The 21,340-nt window shown below is 42.6% G+C and overlaps 1 protein-coding gene across 2 annotated transcripts; it reads right to left on the bottom strand.

Annotated features, from left to right (window-relative positions):
• Positions 1-3,476: 3,476 nt before the first annotated feature.
• LOC143296865 (E3 ubiquitin-protein ligase TRIM45-like) lies at positions 3,477-19,309 on the bottom strand. Of its 2 annotated transcripts, none has more exons than XM_076608829.1 (6): positions 19,253-19,309; positions 15,483-16,132; positions 14,795-15,229; positions 13,526-13,556; positions 12,413-12,501; positions 3,477-9,532 (listed from the first exon to the last, which is right to left on the bottom strand). In XM_076608829.1, the coding sequence occupies exons 1-6, from the start codon at positions 19,266-19,268 to the stop codon at positions 9,386-9,388; spliced, it is 1,368 nt and encodes a 455-aa protein (XP_076464944.1). In that variant the 5' UTR covers positions 19,269-19,309; the 3' UTR covers positions 3,477-9,385. The 2 variants fall into 2 exon arrangements, with proteins under 2 accessions (XP_076464944.1, XP_076464943.1); XM_076608828.1 differs by lacking the exon at positions 19,253-19,309 and adding an exon at positions 18,611-18,734.
• Positions 19,310-21,340: the final 2,031 nt, after the last annotated feature.

The raw sequence follows: 21,340 nt of genomic DNA, 5'->3' as shown, positions 1-21,340 counted from the left end.
ACACATGCACACATACACACACACACACACACACACACACACACACACACACACACACACACGCACACACACTGCCAATATCAACTTCTTCATCAAGCAGAATAAGTTAATATTCTAACTAAAAATGAATGAATTGACTGCTGATTATCAATTTGAAAGAAAAATAATAACAAAATACCGTGTGAAAAAATTAACAGTATAATAATTGCTGAAATCCTGACTGCTTCTTGTGTGTAGTGTATTGGTGCTATATCCTTCACTATTATAGTCGATTAAGGCAACGTTCAAAGCACCTGTGCTCACTTCATCTAGCCATTAACGAAACCATCGCCTTCTGCTAAGCTGATGCCTGTGACCAGCAGCATAACGGAAAGGGTTCAGTATAACGGGCTAATGTAAATTGTGTAAGACCTTCACACCGAGTACAAATCACAACCAGCATCTTCATACACGAAGTCAATTTAAAAAAAAAAAAGTGGTTTGGATTATTGAGATTTGGTTGCAAACATCTGCCATAGTATATTAAGATTTATGTCGTATTCTATAACATGGCAGAAAGCGTGTTGCTCCTGGCAGACAAAATATATTACAAATGTAACTTTGACACCAAGCAGAATAAGATTAAGTTTTTCAAAACTAAAAATTAAGAAAAATGACTGCTGTTCATCAGTGAGTCAATTTTGCTAGAAAAAAAAAGTTCTAAAAATACTGTGTAAAAGAAAACAAAAACAAAACAAGAACAATCTAACAGTCAAGTTACTGGCGAAAGCGTTACTGCTTTCTGTGAGCGGTGCATTGTAGTTGCGCTCTAGTGGCACATGAATGAACTTTCCAGACCAAACGTCGACATCGCTGCCATCATTGAAAACCGTTTCCTAGAAGAAGACAGCTTCAGAAACACGGCGCCAGCTACACCCTATACTGGTCGAGTGAGCCAGAAAGACGCCTCTGAGATGTTGGCTTCATGTTAAAAAAAAACGGCAACATAAAAACAAAAACAAAAATGCCCATTGTCTCCAAACTTGAAAATCTGCCAACAGGTCACTCTGACCGCATCATCTCCATACGCCTCCCACTTCGCAATGAGCAGCATGCCACACTGTTCGGTGTCTATCCCGAACTCTTCAGGCAGACCATGCGGAAAAGTGCAAGTTCTACACTGACCTGCGCAACCTCTCGTAGAACGTCCCGGCAGACAAGATCTTCATCCTTGGCAATTTCAATTCTAGAGTGTGCCAAGATTCAGAAGCCTGGAAAGGAGTGCTTGGCAAATACGGCATCAGAAACTGCAATGACAATGGTCGCATCCTACTGGACCTTTGCGCAAAGCAGCAACTCGCAATCACCAGCACCATATTCCAGCAGAGAAGCAGTCTGAAGACAACCAGGATGCATCCTCAGTCCCAGCACTGGAACCTCATAGACTACATGTTGGTTCGCCAGAGGAACCTTCGAGACGTCCTACAAACCCTAGTGATGCCACACTGAGCATCGGCTTGTTCGCTGCAAACTCGGTCTCCGCTTCAAACCCAAGCCCAAGAGAAGCGGCAATTCAAGGATGAAACTTCGGGTTGGTAAACTTAAGTCAGCTTGAGGGAAAGCTGACTTTCAGGTAATTCTTCAATCAGGACTTGAGGATTCCATTTGCCCCACAGACCCTCTCCAGAAGTACTTTGGGGAAAAACAACAACCTTAAAACCACCATCCCGCTGGCCTCTGAAGAAGTTTTCGTCGAAGAAAAACAAAGACTGGTTCGATGAAAATAACCAGTAGATGAAGAAAATGCTGGAAAAGAATAGTTCCGCCAGTCAGGCTCACTTGCTCAGAAGTCCTGTCCAGAGAAGATGCACCCTTCTGCCTTGAATGCAGTGACCTTCAGCGCAAAGAAAGAACTCAGCTTTGCGCAGACACTGGTGACTGCAAAGGTCTTTCTGAATCTCTGAAGGCGGTGTACAGTCATTCACACCAGGTCCAGAGTCTTATGCGAAGCGCAAACAGCCAGGCGCTTCTCACAGACAGGATGTCCATCCTCAACCAATGGTCTGAACACTTACAAATTCCCTTTAGCGCCAGCCGCTCAGTCTACGCTTCCGCAATTCTCAGAATCCCCCAACAGCCAGTAAAACAGAACTGGACAAGTCTAACTTTAAAGAGACTGTCATAGCCATAGAGCAGCTGAAAAGTGGCAAGGTAGCAGGTGCAGATGGAATTACACCAGAGACTTGGAAGCATAGGGGCCTAGCCTCACGCACCTCACTCCACAAGCTCTTTACCCGCTGCTGGGATAATGGTAAACTACCACAGGACCTTCGTGACAGACCTGTCTGTCCCCACTTGGCCTCGTCAGCCACCAGTGAGACTGCAATACACGTGGCCACCCCCCTACCTAATCTTTGTTCACGAAGCCAAGCCGTGTTGTTTATGATGATATAACTGTTATGTCCAGAATCTGAAGTTCCCAATATTAAGGGATTTAAAAGAACAGTTTAGGTTTAACACTTAAACACCATTGCATGTTTAGATTTATATGATCTATTACAAAAAAAAAAAAAAAAAAAAAAAAAAGATTGAGAGTTACCTCTACGTCGGTTTTTGATAACTTTAGAGGTGAATCATATTTTATGTCACATATTGAAGACTAGTGTCAAAGAGCATCTTTTGCATTCTCCTGCATATTTACCTTCTGTGAGGGACTATGGCCTGTAATTACGGAGAAACCATCTCAGTCTGTTGTGCTTGTGTGGGGGTGGGGTATTTGTGTATGATTTTACAAAGATAATTCTCCCTGAAATGTTGGGTGATGTGGATTCGTGAGTTGCAGGGTGGTGAGGCACACCGGAGATAGTAAACCCTTCGATGCCAGTCATTGGGGTCCACAGAATCCCCTCTTCCAGAAAGCATGGTTTGTTTCCACAGACTGTACCCAGACTGCCGGTCTTGGAGCAGTGCCCTCAGAGGCCACAGCAGTGGAACCGACTGTCCACCCAGGGTACCTGACAAAGTCACGTCACCTACCATCAGGTGTTGTCTCCACCTGGGTGGCTTGATTCTTGTCATGTTCTCTTTCTTGTGGAATTATTCAGGACGTGTTTTCAGCCCTGATAAGGCCCTTGTGGTTGACTGGACGATAAACACCATGAATGAAGGAGCTTTCTCAGCTCTGTGGGAGAAATTCACAATCCGACAGCTTCCCTGATGCTGCGGTAACAGATACTGCAGGGAATGTGGGAGGAAAATGTAATGAAGAACAACAATACAGCAAAACCACACACACACACACACACACACACACACACACACACACACACAGTGCTGCTTTATTGGATTTTAATGCAAGAGAAATATTTACAGCATAACACTATTCACATCAATGGAATAATCAGAACATGAAAAGTCAAGATTAAAAGTGTTGAACAAATATGGCAGCAGCAGAGAGTGGGGGTGACGGGTGGAGAGAGGTTGTAAAGATGTGAGCTGGGTGGGTGGGGGTGGGGAGAAGTGAGTGGTGACTGAAAATTGGCCTTGACATTATCAAAAATTTCTATGATACAATTTACAGGAAAGAATAAGAAATAACCAAATTTATCATTGTAAATGAACATAGGCCGCTGTTGTCCAGTGATGTGAATGACTATATATACTAAAAGACATTTTGCATCTCAAAGGCTTTCAGTTTCAGTTTCAGAAAGAGGTGTCACTGCATTAGGACAGATCCATATATGCTACACCATACCTGCTGGGCAGATTCCAGACCAGCAGCATAATCCAATGTGCTAGTAAAGCCTTGAGGCACCTCAAAGGAAGATTATATCATTCAAAGCAAAATATATACACTGAAAGACATTTTTTCACCTTAAAGGAAGATTATACACATTCAAAGCCAATTATGTACACACTGCAGGAAAGTAACATTACTAACATGCGCCACAGCCAAATGGTTAGATGTTAGGGTATTGGACTTATACCGATAGATTCGGAGATTGAATCCTGGTATCAGCGCCTGGTAGGAAGAGGTCTTTTTACCAATCTCACACATCAACATAATTACGTGCAGAGCTGTTAGTGCTTGTATTTTCCTTCATGTGTATACACATGCATAACATCAAATATGCACATGAAAGATGCTGTAATACATGTCATCTTTTGATGGCGTAATAAGCATGGACACTCAGCATGCACACCTCTGAAAACGGAATATGGCTTCCTGAATAACAGGGTAAAAACAATTATGCATGTAAAATCCCAACAGTAGATACAAGTGAAGGTGGTAGCTGCAGCCCAAGAAGACAGGAGAAGGATGTACATCCCCAGTGAGTGCTCTGTAACCTTGTTAGTTCCTCCACCAGCACACACAGCATGTCAGGGCACCAGCTTGCAACACGTTTCACTCTTTGAAGAAGTCATCAGGCGTGTCATGGCACTGGCTGCAGTGATCTCATACAGGTACATGTCGAGTAGCCACCATAAGGTCATCGTCTCTTACACACCATGCACAATGCACACACTTCAGCATTGTCGTCATCTCCTACACATCAGGAACAACCAAAGCAACCCCCAAACACATACTACATTCTAAAATCAGGGGGAGAAAAAAGCCAAAAATAAAACCACAGAAGCTTGGGGGTGACCTCCCTTCTCCATCTCCACAGGGCTCCCCATCACCCCATGACCTCAGGCCCCATGTCAAGGGTCACACACTGACAACACCTCAACTGATACAAACCCACACACCCCAGTTGTACCTGGGATTATCAAACAAAAAGTCAGACCAACAATGTACAAGTGCTGGCAGACTACAACAACACAAAACAATAAATAAATGAATAATCCAAAATCAAAAGCACATAGTTCACAATACATCTGTCACTGATGATCCAGTAGAAAAAATACCACTGATACACGATTCCATAAAAAATATATACTGAAAACTGGTTATGACATTCGACATTGTCCAGCTGACTGCACAGAGCCATATCAGGACTGGCCAAGTAAATAAACAAAAAAATTCAACTGTGTTAAACACAAAAGTTTGTTACATCTAAAACAAAAGCTGCAAAACAGTTCATGACATATTAACTTAAGCTTATTATATTAACTCTTTCCATACGAACGACGAAAGAGACGACGTTAACAGCGTTTCACCCCAATTACCATCATCAAAATATTGCAAGCGGAAGGCTCTTATACTGAAGACGTGAATGTTGACAAAGAATACCACAATTCTGGCGACGGAAGCTAAAGGTTGGGTCATTCAGACACCCACTGGACATCCGAGGGGTCTGTGTAGAGGAGAAGAGAGGACTGGCCGTACTGAGTGAGTTAAGCTCCTTAAGGCAAATAAGAGAGCTGTGCTGAGGATGCTAGCCATTCCTCTTGATTTATCATTCTCAGATGACAAGAAAATTGTATAAAAAAAAAAAATTTTAATAAAAAAAAAAAAACCAACAAACAAAAAACAAGCAAGCAACACTTCAAAGCCACACAAAAATGACAGTACAGGCAAATAACACCATGGAATGGTAGTCAAATGGAAATCAAAGACTTCACCACACTTAGTCAGTCTCATACTTTCTAACTCTATTCAACTCAAAGTGAACAGGACTTGTGACACTGTAATTTAAAGCCACACGCATAAAAGAAATACAAGGGAACAATAACAGGGCAAGAGCAAATTCAAAAACAAAAAAAAACAACAACAAAAAAACACCACCACCATGTATACAATGTTGAAGATCACCCTGCCAGTCACTGGGATATGTATTCATCTGAAGTCAGTGAAGTTCTCCACAGAGAACAATACAAAGTGGATCAGGGTCTGTTCAGTGCCACCATTCCAAAACAGGGAGGGTGGGTTGGGGAGGAGGAGAGGGGGGGGGAGGGTGAAATGAGGGAAGGGGGGAGAGTGATGCAAGTGAGGGGTGGGGGGGATGATGCAATGAAACAGGGGAAGGGGTGTGTGTGATGCAATGAAACAGGGGAAGGGGTGTGTGTGATGCAATGAAACCGGGGAAGGGGTGTGTGTGATGCAATGAAACAGGGAAAGGGGTGTGTGTGATGCAATGAAACAGGGAAAGGGGTGTGTGTGATGCAATGAAACAGGGAAAGGGGTGTGTGTGATGCAATGAAACAGGGGAAGGGGTGTGTGATGCAATAAAACAGTGAAAGGGGTGTGTGTGATGCAATGAAACAGGGGAAGGGATGTATGTGATGCAATGAAACCGGGGAAGGGGTGTGTGTGATGCAATGAAACCGGGGAAGCGGTGTGTGTGATGCAAAAAAGCAGGGAAAGGGGTGTGTGTGATGCAATGAAACAGGGAAAGGGGTGTGTGATGCAATGAAACAGGGAAAGGCATGTGTGTGATGCAAAGAAACGGAAAGGGGTGTGTGATGCAATGAAACAGGGAAAGGGGTGTGTGTAATGCAATGAAACGGAAAGGGGTGTGTGATGCAATAAAACAGGGAAAGGAGTGTGTGTGATGCAATGAAACGGAAAGGGGTGTGTGTGATGCAATGAAACAGGGAAAGGGGTGTGTGTGATGCAAAGAAACAGGGGAAGGGGTGTGTGTGATTCAATGAAACAGGGGAAGGGGAGGGGACCTCTCCGCCAAACTAATATGAAATCATCAACAAATAGTAAAGAGTGGTAACTTTCTCTATTCACAACATACACAACTTCAAGTCAATGCTGCTTGTGCTACCGATTCAGCTAGCACACAGGTAAGTAAAAGGTAAACTGGATCAAACCCAGACACTTCCTCAAAAAAGAAAGTGCCAGGCTTGTCCTTATACCAATCATTTGACATGTGCACACAGCAGCAATATAAAATGGGCTTTGCTCTTCCAAAGTAATGGCACATAATATCAACAATCTGCAAGGCATTCAGGTATACAACACAACAACAATAGTCATTTTCACTGAAATGCAGTTTTCTTTGTTCTGCAATACCATCATGGGTAAAACGATTCATCACTGATGTATCCACTTTAATGGAAAAGAAAAAAAAAAGAAGCAAAAGTAAAAGAAATCTGCAAGCAGCAAAAGTAAAAAAAAAATTCCGATACACAGAACAAAAACACCCCAAAGAACTGGCACTGCCACAGCACGGGCAGCTTTCAAAACACAAGAACTTGTTACTGGGTGAAATGTCTGATGTCTTCTGTGCTGAAATGCCCTCCCCTTCCCAACACTCCCCCACCTCCCCAGCCCCCCACTGAACATGTACAATGCACAGAATGTTAATAATCCATAAAGCTTTTCTTCTATGGGCAGCATTCGTTTTAAAGACACCTCACTTGTGCTGTTAAATGTGTGCGTGCGTCAAAATTTTATTTAAAGTAGTTGATTGAATAAGCAACAACTCTGTGTGTGTGTGTGTGTGTGTGCGCGCGCGCGCACGCGCATGTGTGTATGTGTGTGTGAAAGAGAGAGAGATACAGAAAGCTCAGTTCAAATACATCTGTCATCAGCATAGCAGATGTAATGTTCATTTCACAACCATGTTGGCAGTTTCCACCAACACTCCACACACATCTGCACAACCCAACATCTGGAAAGAAAGCTGGAAATGGGAAACAAACACAGAAAGAGGAAACAGATCCACAACGGAGCAAATGCAGAAAGGGATGACAAGTCCAGAAGGTGGGAACAAATCAGAAAGCAGGAAAGAGGAACAAAGAAATCAGAAAACTTGGAGACAAATCTTTAAACTGGGAACAAATCCATAATACAGAATTTGGGAACAGATCCACACTGCAGGAACAGATCCACGCAGCTGGAACAGATCCACACAGTGGGAACAGATCCACAGATCAATTTAATCATCTAAAAAAACAACACAAAAAAAAAACAGGGAGAAAATCTATCAGTTGAGAACAAACCAGATTGGTGAAACAAATCCAATTAGCAGGAACGGATCCACACAGTGGGAACAGATCCACACAGTGGGAACAGATCCACACAGTGGGAACAGATCCACACTGAGGGAACAGATCCACACAGTGGGAACAGATCCACACTGAGGGAACAGATCCACACAGTGGGAACAGATCCACACTGAGGGAACAGATCCACACAGAGATTCACACAGAGGGAACAGATCCACACACAGAGGGAACAGATCCACACACATCCACACAAAAGGAACAGAACCACACACAGGGAACAGATCCACACACAGTGGGAAAGGATCCACACAGTGGGAACAGATCCATACACAGTGGGAACAGATCTACACACAGTGGGAAAGGATCCACACAGTGGGAACAGATCCACACACAGTGGGAAAGGATCCACACAGTGGGAACAGATCCACACAGTGGGAACAGAACCACACAGAGGAAACAGATCTACACAGTGGGAAAAGATCCACACACAGTGGGAACAGATCCACACAGTGGGAACAGATCCACACAGGAGTAACAGATCCACATCCACACAGGAGAAACAGATCCACACAACAGGAACAGATCCACACACAGTGGGTACAGATCCACACACAGTGGGTACAGATCCACACAGTGGGAACAGATCCACACAGTGGGAACAGATCCACACAGGAGGAACAGATCCACATCCACACAGGAGGAACAGATCCACACAGGAGGAACAGATCCACACAACAGGAACAGATCCACACACAGTGGGAACAGATCCACACAGAAGGAACAGATCCACACACAGAGGGAACAGATCCACACAGTGGGAACAGATCCACACACAGTGGGAACAGATCCACACAGATGGAACAGATCCACACACAGAGGGAACAGATCCACACAGAAGGAACAGATCCACACACAGAGGGAACAGATCCACACAGTGGGAACAGATCCACACAGTGGGAACAGATCCACACAGCAGGAAGTTTGTGGGTTAGTTCCCCTGTGCCTTCATTTCACGTACCTCCATACAAGCTGACAGAAGCACAACACAGCACTGAGGTGAAGGTGTGTGTTGTGTTGTTGAGGGGAGAGAGTGACTGCACTTGTTGACTGACTGATTGATATTCATTGTTCCTGACCTCCTTCACAGAGAGAGACAGAGAGACAGAGACAGAGACAGATAGACACAGAGAGAGAGAGACCGAGACCAAGACCAAGACTGAGATATCAACAGTGAGAAAGAGAAAAACAACAGAGAGAATTTGACAATACAGACAGAGAGACATTTACACTCACAGAGAATACAACAACAACATGTGTCCTAACTGTTAATGACACCACAGACCATTCTGTGTGTGTGTGTGTGTGTGTGTGTGTGTGTGTGTGTGTGTGTGTGTGTGCATGTGTGTTTTGTTTCTCTGTGTGTGCCTGTGCCAAGTATTCTTGTGTCTTGGTTATTAGACAAGGAGGTGACTTCCACCAAGCTGCCCAACACTTTCCAAGTCTATAAAACCAATCTTAAATCATAGCAGTTCTGTCTTCCCATACGGTAGTTATTATGGTTCCCACAATCCCACTGAACCCATACCCCTCCAGTTTTCAGATCAGCATCAACAGCAGTGACAGTACCAGCACCTGGCGGTGAGCCATCCTGAAACACACCACAAGTGTCACTCAGTCTCTCTTCACAGCCAAAGGCAACAACAACATCACAGAAAGCAAATGTGTCTTTTTTTCAGACAAATTAAATAAAACAACAACAAAGAAACACACCACCACCCTACTCCCCCTCCCCCCCAAAAAGCATCACTTCAAGTTTTCAAGAAAAAAATTCAGGATTTTTTGTTTTAGAAAAAGAGGCAGACACATGTATCAAGTAGAAGATGATTCCATAGTGTGAAAATCAATCTGATGATTCCATAGTATGAAAATCAATCTGATGATTCCACAGTATGAAAATCAATTTGATGATTCCACAGTGTGAAAATTAATTTGATGGAATTTGATGATTCCATAGCCTGAAAATCAATTTGACAATCATCTCTTACCCACACATTCATCCCTTTCTCAAAGGAATGGAATGCAAAAAAGTAAACAACAACATCAACCTGAAAACACCACATTCAAAAAGTCCATGATCCAAAGGGAAAATGAAAAAACAAATCACATAAAAAAAAACCAACAGAGAGAGATTTGCTGACTGCACGAGTTTGCAGGGAATAAAAAGGGAAAGACAACTTCACACAATGATGTGGATACTGGCAAGAGGAGAATGACACAAACCCAATGTTCACTGCAAACAGCATTTGAACCTTGATGCACAATGATTTTTTAAAGCTAAAAGTTCAATGGTGATTTATATATCATGTATGTAAAAATCACATTTCTGGTAAATAAAGACCCCAATGTTCAGAGTGGATCACACACATATACACAGTAACACATACACAAGCAGAAAGGGTCACACACACACACACACACACACACACACACACACACACACACACACACACACACACACACACACACACACACACAAAGTATGCATACAGACCACACATGTGTATGTGAAAGTATCAACAACAAAAAAACCCACACATATTTGCAAACACACACCTTTATATAACACCAAGTAATCTGTAACATCACTTGCTGGTCATGTACCATTCTGTAGTAGGAAACATCAATGTTCCATTTATAGATGCCTGATGCCTCCTCCACTCCACATTCCACCACTCAACCATTAACTTCCTTATTTTTCTCTTTTCTCTCAGCCCCTCCCCCTGCCGCCACCATACAGCCCTATCCCCACACCTACTGTGTGTGTGTGTATGTGTGGACACTCACTGAAGATGCTGTCTGGCTGCCTGCAGGGTGAGGTAATACTGATCATCCTCTCACACCCCAAAACAACACATCAGTGACATTGCCTTTGATGCTGAGGGTGTCTTCACTGGGTAACACCCCGACAATGTTCTGCACATGCTGTCAGAGCTCACCTTGCCCACTGGGTCGTCAGTTCAAATCCCGACAACAAGACACCACAGACACAAAGAGAACCTGGGGCAAAGAAACCCTCCAACTCTGATCACTTCAGAAACAAACACACCAGCACAACACAGTGTCAGAGGTTATGCTTTTCAAAGGATGCTACAAGACAGACAAGTGTGTTTGCAGTTAAAACCTATGTATACTCCACAGACAGAAGTCACAGCTATGTGTATCAAACTCCAGCAATTCCCTTGTAACAGGAAGCACACATCTAAATGTTGAGCACCACCACTGACAGTTTACTACCAACTGTAACATGTTCTGTGATATTTTGTTTGCAAAATAAAACCAAAATCTACACTGTGGAAGGAAAGCTAGTCATGGGAATGTAGACTCACTGAAGATGCAACTTTCATTTTGTTTCTGTTCCTTTTGGCTCACTCCTGTTTTTGTTGTTGTTTTTTCTGTGCCACAGAGCAAACAAAGACATACAACATAAACAACACTGTGCTCCCAAAGCAATCAAAGTGAACTCTTTTGGGGAATACAACCACAACAAAGAACCAAGTACATTGCTTCACACACAAAGTACTCACCAATAAGCCTTTCATAACGAGATGTGTGTCAATGAAAAAAACACCTCAACTCATGACATTTCATAGACATTCATGAACAATCTCTAACTTTGAAGGGGAGGTAATGAGATCAAGGGGCAATGTTTCAGCTTTCTAACTGTGTAGTGGTTGTTTCCCTTCGACAGCTGGACTCCTCAGGTCAACACCTGGAAACTTCTATCATCCCACTGTATCACAGTTCTAGATCCTTGGTGTTAGTAAGGCGATAGCTGGAAGTTGGGGATGAGGCAATGGTCAATTAGACCTGTATGCTATGAAACAATAATAATAAGTCTACGGACAAAAAAACCCCCAAACAAACAAAAACTAATCTTCACTCCTTTCTGTCCACACACAGCACACTCACAGCATGATCAGACACAAGGTCCAGTGAGGAGGAGGCAGGTAAACAACAACAACAGGATGGTGAATCCATCCCAATAACAAACAGCTATTGCTGACACAGGTGTCAGTGACTCCAGTATCCTCCTCAGTGAATACTGTTCCTTCCTGAAAGAAACACCTGGGTCACTCTGTGTCTGCATTTCACTGTTTTTCTTTTCTCTCTCTCTTCATCAGATCCCACACAGACTTCTGGCTCAAAGTACAGGTCCACCAGTGCTATGACCAACACTGGCCTCTTTCCACCCTGCATCCAGATCCAGATCCACACAGAGGAGTTACATCCCTTTCTCCCAGGATCATCACTGGCATTCTTTGATCAACACTAGCTGAAAAGGGTCAGAGGTGGAACCAAGAACTGGGGACACACAGCGCTAGGGACTGTGTGAGACATCTTGTTCATTGTTGCTGTTGTTGTTTTAACTGTTTGTGACTGGTACTGAAGACAAAACGTTGCAACGTAGAAATTCATGTTTGACACTGCTGTGAACCACACAAGGCAGTCAGTAAAGCTGTACACTTACCTGTGATCCCCACATCCAGTCCTTCCCCCGCCTGACACGATCTCCAACTTTGATGGCAGCTGCATACCCTGGTCCTTCAAATGATCTTCCTGTAACACAGAATCATCACTGCAGCACACTCTGGTCTTCCCAGGACAGTGACCTTCCTGTGACTCAAATCCAATCTGTTTCTTCAAAACATGAACAATTTAAAAATTTCACATCTGCAGACAAAGAAAAAAACAACCAACAGAACATCATAGTGGTTTCTTCATCACTCCCTCTCTTTCTCTTGTCCACAACCTCATCAGAGGAAAACTATGAAATGCACACTGTACAATCAATGTTCATCAGAATTACAGAACATCTGACCCCCATAAGGGCCTCCTGGACAGCCTTAGGGGAACATTGTGATGTCACCACACAAGTACAACATCTCTTCAAAAAACCACAAGGTCCATGGCTGCAGAGACTGACATTTCTAAACAGCCTGTGGCCAGCCCTACACACAGCTGACTCTGCCATGGGGTCAAAGGGAAAGACCAGGACCACACAGCCCTGTGTCATCCACTTCACAGATACATGTTTGGGAATGTTGCTCAAAGTTCCTGACCAGTACTGCAGGTGTCTGTATCTTTCTGGCCTGGTTGACACCAGGACATACTACGGTAGAAGTGTACAGTACTCTCATATCACAAAGTTGCAAACTTCACTGGATCTCCAAAGCAGAAGCAATAGTTTCAGTTTCAGTTTTCAGTTTCAGTAGCTGAAGGAGGCATCACTGCGTTCGGACAAATCCATATACGCTACACCACATCTGCCAAGCAGATGCCTGACCAGCAGTGTAACCCAACGCGCTTAGAAGCATCAATAACCATTAAACACACACACACACACACACACACAGAGAGAGAGAGAGAGAGAGACTGACAGAATGAGAGTGAAAGACAAAGAACAGCCCAAGAGGCAAGATGGAGAAAAAGACACATATGTCCACATAAAGAGAGAGAGAGAGACAAAGAGAGAGAGAGAGAGACAGAGGGAGGCAGGGAAGGGGATGTAAGGTGAGGGTAGCCAGGTCAGCAGAAGGAAGGAAGGAAGAAGCATTACAGAGAGCTGTGTAACAATACTCACCACACCAAAGGCACCTGTCCGCAGTATTACCCTGCACACAACCCACAGGGACATTAACCCAGCTCACTGCTCTCACAAGCTGACATTTCTTTCTTCCCTTCTGCTGCCTCTCCTGTCCTGTCCTCTTTTCAGTCATCGTCATAAAAACGACACAAGGCATCGAAGGAAAACAATCTGTACAGCCCTGAGGTATCCCCTCAGCTATCACAAATACACAGTTCATAGCACTTCAGTTTCCCCTCTGCTCCAGACACCCAGTCCATGATGTCATCTGATCAGAAAGAAAAAATAAACTTGTGCATACAAAACTAATTGAAAATAAACCTAGCTCTGAAATAACAGCACAAGTCTATTTAGATTTATGCTAAACAGATCTAAAAATACCTATCATCATCTTTCTTAGTTTTTTTTTCTTTTTAGAGATTACATTCTGAGCATAAAAAAATGACAATACAATACAGAACATAAATGATGCTGAATGGAAGACAGTTCTTCAAAATGCACTGATCACTGATGTTCTTGCCAATAAGAAAAAAGATGCTGACATCAGATACGTATGAATATTATCTGCTTACATATCTGGACATTGTCCATATTTCTGACAAAAAATAGTGGTCAATTTCAGGCAATAAAAAACAGAGTGCTCATACTCAAACAGATGGGACTGACAAATGGTATGTCAACAAAAAGTGTAGTTTTTTTCATCAGTGTTATTGTGGAAACAGAATATCAGCTAAAAATGTGATAAAAATATTATCTCCTGTTTGCAAAAATACAAATAGGCATTTACACATGAACCAAATTGTTGTTGTTGTTATTGTTAAGTATGCATGTTTTATCAAATTTACTTCAGATTACAATATCAAATAATGCATACAAAGTAACAACCACATTAAGTTGGCTGATGTTCTTCAAAGAACCAACAGCAACAATCCCTGCAGCAGTTATCGCTGACAGGATCTATTTTTGGAAACAAACATAAAAGCAGACAGTGTTTCTGTACCTATCTGACCTTGCTCTTTCTTTAAACTTAAAGAAGCTAGAATATCTGCATCTATGTATATGTGTTCATGTATGCTGTGTGCATTGTGTCTTTGCATTGGTCAGAGATCTGTACCACACACCCTATAAAAATCTTGTCTTCAGAAAAATGTCATAATCATCACCTTACCCATCAAGGTGTTGTTTTAACTAATCTCTTTAATAGCTGAGTGTACACATCACTTTGACAAGACCACGATTCATTTCTAAATACATATAAAACAATACCTTGTCCTGGGCAGAGTCCATCAGCATCCCGATGTCAGCCACAGCTTTCTTGACTTTCTCAGCTACATCTGATGTCATGACCAGATTCCCTGTTGTTGTCTTGGCATCGTCAGGGAGTGTCTGTGACTCCAGACCAGTCAGGCGTGACTTCAGCTTTCCCATCATGCCCAGTAGAGAACTGTCTGCTGCAGAAGAGACCAGCCGTTCAGCAGTAGTTTTATGAGCAGACAAGGCAGCTTTCTGGTTCTCCAAATCCAGTTTGCAGGATTTTCTTTCGGCCAGGAAGGTGTCTTCTCTCTCTTGAATATCAGCGTTCAACTTTTGACGCCGGGCCTCCAGTGATTTCTGAAGGCCATCAAATGTGACCTTGACCTCGTCTCTCATGGCCTTGAACTTGCCCTTGCCATCTGACACTTGGGTGTCAATTTCGATGATCTGATGGGACAAGAAAAAGTATACATATTTTTTGTTACTTACAATGCAGTTTGCACACAAGACAAAACAGATCATGATTCATTTCATCAGTAGAGAACAATTTTACTGATTTAATGATTGATTCTCTCTCTCTCTTCTTTTTTGGGGGCATTTCAGTCTAAAAGTGTTCATTTTAGTTAAACACTATCAAACCCAACTCAATCTTTTCCTCTCTCAACCTCTTTTTTTTTTTATATTGCTATATCTACTGAACCTTTGCCACAACAGCAGCCTCCTTCTCCTCCAGTTTCTGCACATGTTTCTTCAGCTCCTCCCTCTTCACTGTGGCCACGTCTCCAATCACTGCCAAGTCAGGACACTGACGGTGAGCCGAGAAAGCACACATTGCACAGATGAGTTCCTCATGACTTGTACAGTACAGCTCTGCCTGTTTACTGCTGTGGTTCACACAGGGTGTTGGGGGGTGTGAGGCCAGCTGCTCAGTGGTCAGATCGCTCAGCTTCTCTGTGACATGTTCCTGAGTTGTGGGAACCTTAGAATGGGTCTTAGCACAAGAAGTGCAAAGTTTAACGCTACACTGGAAGCAATACAAGACGGCCTCTGCGTCTTCACAGCTACAAACATGACTGCCGGTCAGTGCTTTCTCACTCTCAACTACAACAGCCGTAGCAAGGTCCGTGGGCAGTGCGTCCACTTGGGAGGCAAGGTCACCCTGGCCTTTGTTGGAGGCTGGAAGAATCTGCTCTCTGCACAAAGGGCAGCCACCTTGGTTTCCAGCCTCTTCCAGCCAAGACACCACACACTTGCGGCAGACGAGGTGCGTGCAGGGAAGGATTTTGGGTTGCTGTAAACTGTCATGGCAAACAGGGCACTCCACGTCACTTGTTGTTGCAGCTGCCATGTCTGAAACATACAGTTGGTAAAACAGTGTGTGCATACTGTTCTGAAGATATGGGTATCAAGGAACTGTGAATGTGAAAGAAATGTTCTAAAGCTAAGATCTTGACTCAGCACATTCAACTGCTCTGTTCACATCTGTTGTTGTGCTTTCATGATTTAAACCTTGCAGGTCTCTCAAAAAAATACAGTCTTCTTGTGTTTTAAATATTTAGCATGAATGAGATCTGTTTAAAATAATGATTTCCCATGGTACATTCAGATTGATTACACTTACAAATGGTTACCATTTTTGCTTGCTATTGACACACACACACACACACACACACACACAGAGAGAGAGAGAGAGAGAGAGAGAGAGAGAGAGAGAGAGCCAACCTCAATCTTTCATTCTTTGCCTCAGTCAAAGTCCAAAGTAAATCACCATAACTGTTAAAGGTTTAAACTTCAGCTCCCCTCTGTGTGACCAGTGTCATGCTGGGTCTGCACTGGGTGTGGGTATGTTTGTGTTGCCGCCTCAAAAAGATAAGAACACACTTTCCGCTGTGCACAGTGTTTACTTTATCTACACAGTACTCTGACAGCCCTCAGGAAGAACTGAAAAAATACTGTGAGAACAAGGTAACTAAAAGGACAAACTGACCAGAGACTGATTCTCTGCTACAGTTCAGAGATGATGTATAGCCATGTCTGTGTGTCCAAAATCAGTGCACACAAATGAGATCCTAATCATGGCTCATGTAATTGTGTGGTGACATGTCTGTGTATGTGTGACTGTGTGAATACAAGATCACAATTTTTTTATTTTTTTATTTTATGATTTGCAACAGTAATGATCAAGCACCATCAGAACACAAAACCTGACCACAGTCTATCATGGCAGCAGAATTGAATTATGTTAAATTCAAGCAAAAAAAGAAGATCAAAACAGCTATATATAGCCACAGTCACTGACTTTATAGTTAGAAAACTTAAATACTGTTACGTTAGCTAACTGTCTTATGATCAACTTCAAGTTTCACCCCTGTCCCTCCCCACCCTCAATGATTCCAGTGATATATTCAACATTCACATTGGTAAAACACATAATTTTCCTGCCCTCGTAGCAGCTCTGAATACTGAAATCTTTCCCCTACTATTATGGGCTGTGCCTTACACATATGTTTGGAATTTACTTTCAAAAGGGAACAAGCAATGATGTCATGAAACTAGGATTGTCAGAGTTATCTCTCTTCTTTTCAGTCACTTCTGCAGCCCTTTTGTTGATTCAACAATCCAGCTAGGTCAAACATCTCGTGCTCTGATGTAAAATGGAAAAGCAAAGGAAAATAGGAAGAACGTTGACAAGCTGTGTTTTGAGGCAAGAGGTCCATACATCGATAAACTTAGCTTTGTCAATAGCTTCGACCCATACGATTCAGTTGGGAGTGATTGAGTCTGCGTGTGTCACTCTTGCTCTGTGTGTGTGTGTGTGTGTGTGTGTGTGTGTGTGTGTGAGTGGGTGTGTGTGTGCGTGCATGTGTACATGTGTGCGTGCATGCATGTGTATTCTTCTTCGATTTTAAGCCTGTTCAATAAGATGGAAAAAAGTATGCACGCACACAAGTCCTGTTAGTGTGCGCTGTCAGTGTGTGTGCTTGTATGCACTGACCTAAAAAAAAAATTGATCAGTGGTGTGTGTGTGTGGCTGTGTCTGTATGTCTGTCTGTGTGCCAGCGTGTGTGTATGTGTATGTGTGTGTGTGTGTGTGTGTGTGTGTGTGTGTGTGTGCACATCCAGTTTGATTTTAACCTTAGGCATTGATCCGAAGACACACGTCTTGTTTCAGTTTTCTGTATTTTTCTTTGAAACAGTTATTAAGCAGTGTGTTCCAAATTTCCTTACTGAGCAAGATCTACAATGACACTGAAAAGCACCAACCATGACCCACATTAATTCTCTCACCTTTGTTCATCACAAGGGAACAGGGTCGAGACTGATGAAAATAACAGACATGGATAAATAAAATTGTTACTGTTGGGGACATTTTTATTTTTAAGGCTTTTACTGTAGTGAAGCATTATGATAAGCCATCAAATTGTGGGCCTTCATCTGAACACATATCAGAATTCACAGAAATGCTCATGTAAGCCAAAGCTTCAACAGGTGTAATGAAAACTAGCCTATTTGGAGAGAACACTTGAAAGTTCGCTTTATTTCATAGCTAACAAGATAGTGTAATCTCCAAAGAAATGTCTTGAACAAACACACAAATGTTCAATGGTATTTGCAAATGTCACTGCCGTGCAGTGGATAGCTGTGGCATGTGATACATGCCTGCCTGTTTTTTTTCTGTGACTTCTTCAACCTGCTTCCTGCTGTAGTTTCAACTATGGGAAATAGTTAAAAATTGGTTGGCCAATGGGTCTTGATTCAGTACTGTATCGTCCGCGTGTACAGCCGATAATTATTGTTAGTGACATTGCTCAGTATCTTCGTATTGACCGTCATAGGTCGCATCGCGTCGTGTAGGTTTGTTTACGTTCGTTGCGCCCGACAACATGGCGTCCCGTCCCACAAAGCACCACGCGTGACGTCATCTTCTCAACTTCTACACAGTGCAACCTGAATAATCCACTATATTTAGTTACATTTCCCACCTTTCCTCGGGTAAAATAATGATACTCTTGAGACTTTATAGTCCACCAACGAGGTTTTGTTCTGTCAGTATGAGATCTGATACCAAAAAAGAAAGAAAGAAAAAAGTTGACATTGCCTCCCCAGCCATGACGTGGACGATGTTGCATCGTTTATGAACCTCAATCAGGATCAGCATGTGAACCGCATGCACACAATATAAAGAAAATACCTTCCTTGTATTCATTCTTTCTTTCATTCCCTCTGGTGCACAGTTTTTCCCGAAATAAAAACGTAAAATGTCAGATATTATGAACCGAAAGTAAGACATTCCCCGAACCCGGAAATATTGTTCTCAATACAGCTCACATAATGCCAAGTCACCAGCAGCTAAATCTGTTTCAGTTAATTTTGATATATATTTTCGAGGTATGAAGAAAAAAATTACAAGTTCCTCTGTTATCGATGCTGCTCGACACGTTTTACGAATACAGTTCACAGAACACTCACCTTCCTCCTCTCCCATGCAGCGTCTCAGAGAAAATGGAAGAGTTACCTACCGTGGGCTGAACATGATTATGAAACGAATAACTCCGGGAACTCCCGAGTTGGCGGTTGTAAAATTCTCCCTCTTGGACTGATTTCCCGGGCACAGAAACAATTCGTGTTCTGTACGTTTCAACATATCATACCATATCAAGTGTCACAGCTTTTGGGCTTTAGCAGCCTTTTGCCTGATCATTAGGACTTTGTTTTTCCTTCCAGGGTATATCTGATAAATTCTTAAAATTGTTAAGTGTTCCTGCAGTGACAATGTTAATTACTGGGCAGATTATTTCAGAGGTGACAACCGTGTTAGTAAAAAAAAAAAAAAGTGTGAAAAAGGTTTGATTTGGTGAATGTCTTCATTAGTTTTAGTGGGTGTCCCCTGCATGGTATTATTACTGTTCTTCAGAGTTAAAAGACTTTGACATGTTGTTCTGCAGAGAAATACTATTTTTCTCCTATACCAGCTTTGATGCTGGGGCACAAAAAAAATTGTCCACTTGTCTGAGGAATCCATTTTACGATGATGTCAAGTTATGTAGATTTAAGCAAGGAAAAGTTACTGAGATAAAGATGGTGGCTGGCCAGTACCAAAGAAATGTGTCAACTTAACCGATGGCTCGAGTTAAGGGATAACTGTACATACTTAAAACATAACGCATGTACACACCTTGAAAACCCTATCACTCCCTTAACCTTGTGTCCATTCTTTTTGTTGATTTCTCTTTTGCTTTGAAACTACACAGCCACATATCTTGGGCATAAAAACTTCTTGACATGAACGGCTTTCAGCAGATTGATTTGTGATTCTGGACTTTTGTACTAAAATGCACAGTCAGTCAGTTCCTATGATGGTCTTAGTTTCTCTTCTTCATGCGCATCAACTGGTTACTGTCAAGACAGTACATTTACTTTTCTCTGTGTGTATGTTAGTTCATGTGTGAGCGTGTATGTTTGTGTTGTCAGTTATGCTCCCTCTCTCTCTCTCTGTGAACTTACAAAAGATCATTCTTGCTGAAACACTGGGTGATGTGGATTCAGGAGGTGAGGGTGGGGTGGGACACAGGAGATAGTAAGCCCTTCAATGCTTGTCACTGGGGTCCACAGAATCCCCTCTTCCAGAAAGCATGGTTTGTTTCCACAGACTGTACCCAGACTGCCGGTCTTGGAGCAGTGCCCTCAGAGGCCACAGCAGTGGAACCCACTGTCCACCCAGGGTACCTGACAAAGTCATGTCACCTACCATCAGGTGTTGTCTCCAGCTCGGTGGTTTGGTTCTTGTCATGTTCACTTTCTTGTGGAATTATTCTGGACATTGTTTCAGCCCTGAGATGGCCCTTGTGGTTAGCTGGATGATATATACCATGAATGATGGAGTTTTCTCAGCCCTTTGGGAGAAATCCACAATCTGACAGCTTCCATGAAGCTGTGGTAACAGATACTGCAGGGAATGCGGGAGGAAAACATAATGCAGAACAATGATAAAGCAAAACCACACACACCCACACCCACACACAGAGCTGCTTTATTGGATTTTAATGCAAGAGAAATATTTACAGCATAACACTATTCACATCAATGGAATAATCAGAACATGAAAAGTCAAGATTAAAAGTGTTGAACAAATATGGTAGCAGCAGAGAGTGGGGGTGATGGGTGGAGAGAGGTTGTAAAGATGTGAGCTGGGTGGGTGGGGGTGGGGAGAAGTGAATGGTGACTGAAAACTGGCCTTGACATTATCAAAAATTATATATGATGCAATTTACAGGAAAGAATAAGAAATATCAACATTATTGTTAATGTACACATGGGCCGCTGTTGTCCAGTGATGTGAATGACTATATATATACTGAAAGACATTTTCCATCTCAAAGGCTTTCAGTTTCAGAAAGAGGCGTCGCTGCTTTAGAACAGATCCATATATGCTATACCTGCTGAGAAGATTCCAGACCAGCAGCATAATCCAATGCGATAGTAAAGCCTTGAGGCACCTCAAAGAAAGATTATATCATTCAAAACAAAATATATACACTGAAAGATATTATTTCACCT

This window comes from Babylonia areolata, chromosome 22, assembly GCF_041734735.1.
Source record: "Babylonia areolata isolate BAREFJ2019XMU chromosome 22, ASM4173473v1, whole genome shotgun sequence".
NCBI lineage: Eukaryota > Metazoa > Mollusca > Gastropoda > Neogastropoda > Buccinidae > Babylonia > Babylonia areolata.
The sequence above is the reverse complement of the archived record's forward strand: the minus strand, read 5'-3'. Positions and strand labels throughout refer to the sequence as shown.